The sequence below is a fragment of the Centruroides sculpturatus genome, unplaced genomic scaffold (assembly GCF_000671375.1).
Source record: "Centruroides sculpturatus isolate CEXI.00-Female unplaced genomic scaffold, Cexi_2.0 scaffold2795, whole genome shotgun sequence".
In the NCBI taxonomy this organism is placed as follows: Eukaryota; Metazoa; Arthropoda; class Arachnida; order Scorpiones; family Buthidae; genus Centruroides; species Centruroides sculpturatus.
The window spans coordinates 1-7,294 of NW_019387000.1; the positions used below are offsets into that span (position 1 = coordinate 1).

At 29.4% G+C, this 7,294-nt stretch overlaps 1 protein-coding gene and 2 long non-coding RNA genes across 3 annotated transcripts; all 3 read right to left on the reverse strand.

Moving 5' to 3' along the window:
• Positions 1–679: 679 nt before the first annotated feature.
• LOC111616034 (cytochrome P450 9e2-like) lies at positions 680–1,495 on the reverse strand (the record flags this gene model as incomplete). The annotated part of the gene is made up of 4 exons (XM_023357473.1): positions 1,307–1,495; positions 1,105–1,244; positions 889–1,007; positions 680–788 (listed from the first exon to the last, which is right to left on the reverse strand). Coding segments are annotated over exons 1-4 (369 nt in total), but the record flags the coding sequence as incomplete, so codon positions are not given.
• Positions 1,496–2,002: 507 nt separating this feature from the next.
• Positions 2,003–2,620, reverse strand: LOC111616035. Its single transcript, XR_002755181.1, has 3 exons — positions 2,572–2,620; positions 2,203–2,299; positions 2,003–2,130 (listed from the first exon to the last, which is right to left on the reverse strand). It is a non-coding gene; the product is annotated as an uncharacterized LOC111616035 (long non-coding RNA).
• A 1,081-nt stretch (positions 2,621–3,701) lies between these two features.
• On the reverse strand, positions 3,702–4,000 carry LOC111616036. The gene is made up of 2 exons (XR_002755182.1): positions 3,898–4,000; positions 3,702–3,828 (listed from the first exon to the last, which is right to left on the reverse strand). It is a non-coding gene; the product is annotated as an uncharacterized LOC111616036 (long non-coding RNA).
• Between the last annotated feature and the right edge of the window lie 3,294 nt (positions 4,001–7,294).

A 7,294-nucleotide genomic window follows, 5' to 3' on the forward strand; every position in this document is an offset into this window, starting at 1 on the left:
GACGTAACGTTTCTGATATTATTTGATCCAAATACTTCAATTTTGATAAATCTGCATATTCGATTTGTTTCTGAAAATATGTATATATTTAATAACATTAATCTTAATTGATTTATGTTTAAGTTTCTTCATATCAGTTTACAGATCTTTTATGACAAGAGTTTTATTTAGTTTCAAATTGTGAAAAGAAGCCTTTTAGAGTTTTATCTTAGATAATACATCTAAAATAAAACTCTAAAAGGCCTCTACTACACTCCTCATCAAATATTAGCCTATATACGCAATTCCGATGCAAACGAGAAGTTACGTTATTTCAATTCAAAATTTTCCGCTGAAAGAAGTTAGATAGATGACTGGCATGACTCTGTTGCCAACAGGAAAAGTATGATGTGTATACAAAAGCATGCCACTACTATTTTGAGGTGGAGAGCATATTTTAAATTAAATAAATTTTAAAAAATATGCTCAAAAATTGTAGCCCGACATTGTGACGATGTCACAATAAATAATTGCTCGTTCTATTTATGTTTAATTTGCAACATCATTGTATGGGTTTGTAAATGGGCCCGGATGGGTTTCACTTGATCACTCCTCATATTTATAGATATAAATACTTACAACCCTATGAATTAAACAAATATATAAATGATTCTAATTTAAACATATACATTCCAATTACATTATTTTCTATGTTTTCGTTAATCTCCTGACGAATTTTTTCTTGTTTTTCAGGATATTTAACCAAATAATGGGTGCACCAAGCTAACATAGTACTTGTAGTGTCATACCTAGAAAATAACAAAAAATTTAATAAAACTCAATGTACAATTTAGCATAATGATTCATACAATTTTTATTAAAGATTATTAATAAATAATTTATAATTACCCAGCTACCATAAATAAAACAGCATTCGCGACAATACTGTCCGTTGAAAGCTTCTTTACAACACCATCCGCTTCACCTTCGGCATCAATCATGATTTGCAAGAGATCTGGTGGATGATACTGAATACAAAACAATTTTAGCTATTAATTTTCGTTTTATTATGCTCAGTTTTTTTAATCTTACACATTCATATAAATTGCAAATTTGAAAACTTACATCAGATGTTTTTCTTGAAAGGACTATTTGTCGGCACATATCAACTGCCAACCTACTAGATGGATAATTAATTACATATTTGATTCTATCTAAAATCATTCTCATGTATGTAGGAACCGGCTCCATTTCAGGAAAACACACTAAAAATTTATTATAATTAGTTAATTATGAGAAATTTTTGGAATATTTAAGTTTTACTTACTTGATAATGAAGTCAATAAATCGGTCGAATCAACTTCCAGTATACCATAGATGGATTGAACAAATGTACTTGTCTCTTCGTTCTGCACATTTGTCTGAATTCCAAAGGCTGTTTTACAAATTATATCGAAGGTTAACTTTTTATAAAATTCAGCAATATCAAATGGTGATTGTTTCTGTTTGCCGATTTTCCCCAAAANATCATATGTTTGACAGCATCCACAATTCTTCTAAAGTACATGGGAATCGGTTCGAATTCAGGAAAGTAAACTGCATAGTTAAGTTAATATTAAATAATTTTCACTGTTTATAATATGTTATACTTATAACAAATGTTTACTTGATAATATAGATGACAAATCGACAATATCGGCTTCAAGTAATTTGTGTACAGATTGAACAAATTTATTCGTCTCCTCATTTTGTACATTGGTCTGAATTCCAAAAGCTGTTCTACAAGTTATATCAAAAGTTAATTTTTTGTAAAATTGATCGACATCAAATGTTTTCAGCTGTTTTCCGACGTTCTCCAGAAATATGTTTATTGGTTTAGACATAAGAGTGCTTATCTAAAATATTTAAAATTGTTGATATATTTATGCAATAACAAATTATACTTTTTTCTTTCACGGATAATGTCAAATATTCATAGTTAATTTTACTATTCTGAACCTCTAGTCTTATAATATAGCTTACCATTCTAAGTTTAGCGGAACTGAAACCTTTGCTCAATATACTTCTGGAACTTTTCCATTTGTCATCTAATTGAAGTGAAACCGCTTTACAGATAAGATGATGAGGAATTCCTGCATCTGGAAGTATCATCTGGAATGATTAATAATATAATTTAAATTTAAATGATAGAATATTTAGTAATAATGACTATTTCATATTTACATCTCTATTAGCAAAAGTTTTGAACTCCTTTATCTGTATAAGTTTTATTAATTCCAAATCACGACAGACAATACAAGGTTTCCCTCCGAGGAAGAAACTGCAAAAGTAATATTTTAAATTAAAACACACTTAATAATTAACGAATTTAAAACATAAAGCAAATAAAAAATAAAAGAATTCATTTAAATACGTATGTATCTAAAGATTTTATTTAAAGATTCTGACTTAATTATATTATTTTAATCAATTAAATAATAACTTTGTAGAGACGGAACGTCCGTAAATTATATAGAATTTATTATACACAAATTATACTTTTGATATTATTTAGGAAGATATTGCTTTATAAGTATAAATTTAATAATTTACCCAAAAATATTTCCATATTTTTCTATCCATTCATTAAGGCATTTGTCTCTCTGTAAATNGAACAGAAAAAATTGTCAGTGACTAAACAAAAATACCGAAATGCTTTTCGTCGCGATTGTATGTTTTCTTATTTGTTTAAACTAATAAAAGCTCCAAGAAAAAATAGCCAAAATTCATTTAATAAACAGCGTAAAATATTTCAGTGTTTAGTATAAAAATTAGAAAATTGCAGTTAAGAAAATTAATAAATGCAATATTGTTATTCTTGATGTAATTTGACATACAGTTGTTCTATATTAAATTATTATTATTCCGATTATGAGAGATAAACGTAATTTGTTTATTAAATATCTCATTAATTTTCAAAATAATGTTTAAATTAATAATACTTACCTTATCCAGAATGATACAAGACATACAAACGTAGCCAATAATAATATTACGAGAGACATATTGAACTATTCACATACGAAATCTTAACATGTCTATTAATATAAAAATACAAACACTGGTAAAATAATACATTATATATCATTAAAAAACTTTAACTAAATATAAATAAATTATTACGAAAATATAATATCTAATTAAACATTTATAAACTTTTGAAGCTTTAGAAAACTTGCATGAAAAATACTATCCATTCATTAAGGCATTTGTCTCTCTGTAAATAGGATGAATTTCATAAGCATTATATAATAAATCCTCGATTTTAATAGTATATGAAAAAAATTGATTGCCTTTTTGTGATATTCCATTAAATTTCCAGTAATGAAATGGGGTTTTGGTCCTGGAATCCCATATCTTTGAAACACGCTCATTTTTCTTTTTCTCCATCTTTAAATATAAAAGTATTTAATTTTTCATAAATTTAATAAGGTATTAAATATCTTAGAGATTTCATTAATTAGAAAATAAGAATAACGATTGTGATCTCCTGTTAAGACTCATAAAAATTGTAGACCCATAAATTCCCATTGTCGTTCGTCCGTCTCTTATTTGTCAGTCTATCCTTCCTATTATCGGAAATGGCGTTAGATAGATGAAAGCCGAGATCAGATGAGGAAAGCTTAGGACAGGAGACTTCGATTAACTATATACNTTCGTCAATAAAAAAAGTCTTTATACCATCTTCAGTTTAGCGGTACTGAAACTTGTGCTCAATATATTTCTGCTAATTCTCCAATCTTCATCCTTTTGAAGCGGAAGTGAGTTAAGCACGTTATTATTAGGAATTCCTGCATCTGGAAGTAACAACTGAAATAATACACAACAAAATATCAATATGATAAATAAGTCTTCGCATTAATAATCGTAAGAAATTACATCTCTATTCATAAAACTTTTAAAGTCCTTTATTTGTATAAGTTTTATTAATTCCAAATCACGACAGACAACGCAAGGTTTGCCTCCGAGGAAAAAACTGAAAGTAATAAAATAAGATTTATATTTTATTATTATTTAGATTAATTAATTAATTAATTAATTAATTAATTTCATTACACATTTAGAGTTACTAGAAAGTACAGGATTATGATATCAAAATATATATTTCTGACAAAAATATTTGACGCACCTCGAAGAAAATATCCTAACGTCGTAAAACTTTGCAAGTTCAATGATAATGAAGTGATTATGATTTTATAATAAAAGGCGTCAGAACAATCGAACAAAAACTTCTAATAAAATAATAACGATTAGAATCGTCCGGTCTTGTTCGTCAACGTCATAGCCAACGAAAGGTCGACGATGGGCCGACAAATGATACAATGACGTTTAGCTAATCAAACTTTTCCACAGAAGAACACGGTCAGCTTGAAGAAATCAACTAATCGTTGAAGTTGTATATAAGAAGGTGTCAAGTTAGAACTAAAGAAGAACGTTCTTTTATGTTTACGTAGTTTGGTATATGGGACAAAAAGAAAAGTAAAGAATTTTAACAAAATATCAAAATAACAAAGTAATAAATTTTAATGAACTATTAGTTAATATATTTTAATAAATGAAATGCTAATAAAGAGGAAATAAATTATATGTGACAGGTTATTTCATTGATCAAGATTTATGCAATTCGAGTACTAAACTATATATAGTGTATGTATAACTAATCATCTGATTTTAAAGGCGTATTCATATTAGGACCAACTTGGGCTAAGTCGACGCCTTTAGGAAGTCAGCCTACCTCTTTGGAAACCTAATAATGAATCCAGGGGTAGTAAAATGGGCGCATTGCCATTTTTATTTTAACAAATGAAATACAGTATATAGGACAGAATGTCTTTATTATTGAAAAGCAATCAAAAATATTTGTTTTTGTTAGAAAAAATAACATTAATTTATATGGATAAGAACCGCTACGGGCCTCAAGTTTTCTCGAGACCTGGAAAAAATTGCCGGCCTTTCCTTTTCGTCGGAAGTGGTTGTCTGTCCCTGATATGTCCGGACTTCGTTCCACACAACCAGTCCTCCTCAATGTGGGCCTGGAGGAACTCATGATAGACATGACTAAAAAGACTCTAGTTTCCACAAGATTAAATTGGCAAGAGAATAAATAACTTAATAAATAGTAAAGACACTGGCTATGACGCATAGAGTCAAACAACAATCGGATATTACCTGAGAGAAATTCTTATAAGAGTTTTGTAATTATTGGCTAGTTCGCTGCTTTCTATGATTGATATTTGATTGGCAAGCCATCTAGATATCTGACTGGTCAGGACGATAACAACCGCGATCACATAAATACACCGAGAAAAATTTCGAGTGAAGCTGGGTATTATCCTCTTCGTTAATGATCCGGAAAACAGGATGGCAAAAACTGGTCGAAGGCTGTCTTCAACTTAGCAATGTACTTTTTGTTAAGACGTCATGTATTGTATTTTCTAATATCTATAAGTCCATAAATTTCTACAGGTGTCAGACATGTTTTTCTGCCAATAAAATCGTTAAGTATTTTAATCATATTATAAGTCTGATTATGATTATGATCTCATCATGATTATGTGTTAGTTCACAAATAAAGTGTGATTGAAGGGATCGCAGTTTTCTTCCAGCAAAAAAATATGTTTTTTTTATTGCTTTTTGCCCTTAATTTCATTAAATGTTTCTAAAATCCTAACTAGTTATTTATATTTTAGGGCTTATCACACCAGTACACGAGACTGGTGTAATAAGCCCTAAAATATAAATGTCTAGTTATGTTATTAAAAAACATTTTTAAAAATATGGTAGTCGTTCCCTACAAGAAACAGAATGCCGGTCACCATAACACTATATACCACACTGTCAGTGTACGGTAATTTAGGGTAGACATCTAATGGAAGTTAAGGAATGAAGTTTTATCCCTGACAGTCACTTTAAAATAGCGTGACATAATACAAAAGTTATCGAGTAGTTGTGTGCGCTGTAATACACCAAAGCATTTATTATTCAACATTTCATACATTTAAAATTTAGTAAAAAATCTGAAAAAAATTATTACGTTGAGAACTGTTTACCCGGAGGACATGAACCCTACACTTTTTACTGTTCAAATACTTTTCAACAAAAAGAAAAGGAAAAAAATGCAGGCATCAGAGAGATGCTAGGGCGAGTGTCTGTTTATGTTTAATAACCATTGTAGAAAAATTACGTTGGNTCAAAAACGTGTAAATTGAAAAAAGTGTTGTTTTAGAAATAGCGTACTTTAATTGAAATATTGGAAAAGCAATTCATGAATACGCGAATGTTTGGATATTTATTAACAACAGATTGTTTTCTTGTGCATCAATCCATTATCCTCTGTTGGCTTGCTGGTCTGCCGAACCATCGCATCACTACTAGTTCAAACTAAACCTAACAGTAGTGAGAGTACGTTCAGGAAATCCTGTGCCCTCGTATGTTTGCTTTGCAGGCAAGACTACAGACAGTATTGTTCCAGAAAGATAACGCTTGGCCAAAAACAGCTAGTTTCTGAGAAATATCTCGGTAATGCATACTTCCTTGGTTTTCAGGTCTTCAGATCTGTTATACATTTAGCTTTTGTGAGATCAAATGTAATGCCAACTTTGGCTATCTGGTAGTGCGAAAAGTTTGGACCGAAAATAGCAATATCTATGGAAATATCGATTGTAGGATACGATACGATGTCTGTATACTTCCATTCCTATTTTCGATGATATGATATCGATTGTAGGATACGATACGATGTCTGTATACTTCCATTCCTATTTTCGATGATATCTCTGCATTGATCTAGTACGTAACATTTTTGTTAATAAAAAAAAGTCTTTATACCATCTTCAGTTTAGCGGCACTGAAACTTGTGCTCAATATACTTCTGCTAATTTTCCAATCTTCGTCATGTTGAAACGTAAGTGATTTGAACATAAGATTATGTGGAATTCCTCCATCTGGAAGTACCAACTGAAATAATTGAAAATAAAATATCAATATGGTAATTAAATCTTCATATTAAATTAATTAATAATCATAAGAAATTACATCTCTATTCCTAAAATATTTGAAGTCTTTTATTTGTATAACTTTTATTAATTCCAAATCACGACAGACAACCCAAGGTTTGCCTCCCAAGAAGAAACTGAAAGTTATAAAATAATAATATTTTTATTTTTATTTTTCAGACAAGCTAAATAATACTGTACTTAAATAAAAAAGAAATACATAATTAGAGTTACTAGAAAATAAAGGATTATGAAATGAAAATATATCTCTGATTCACAAA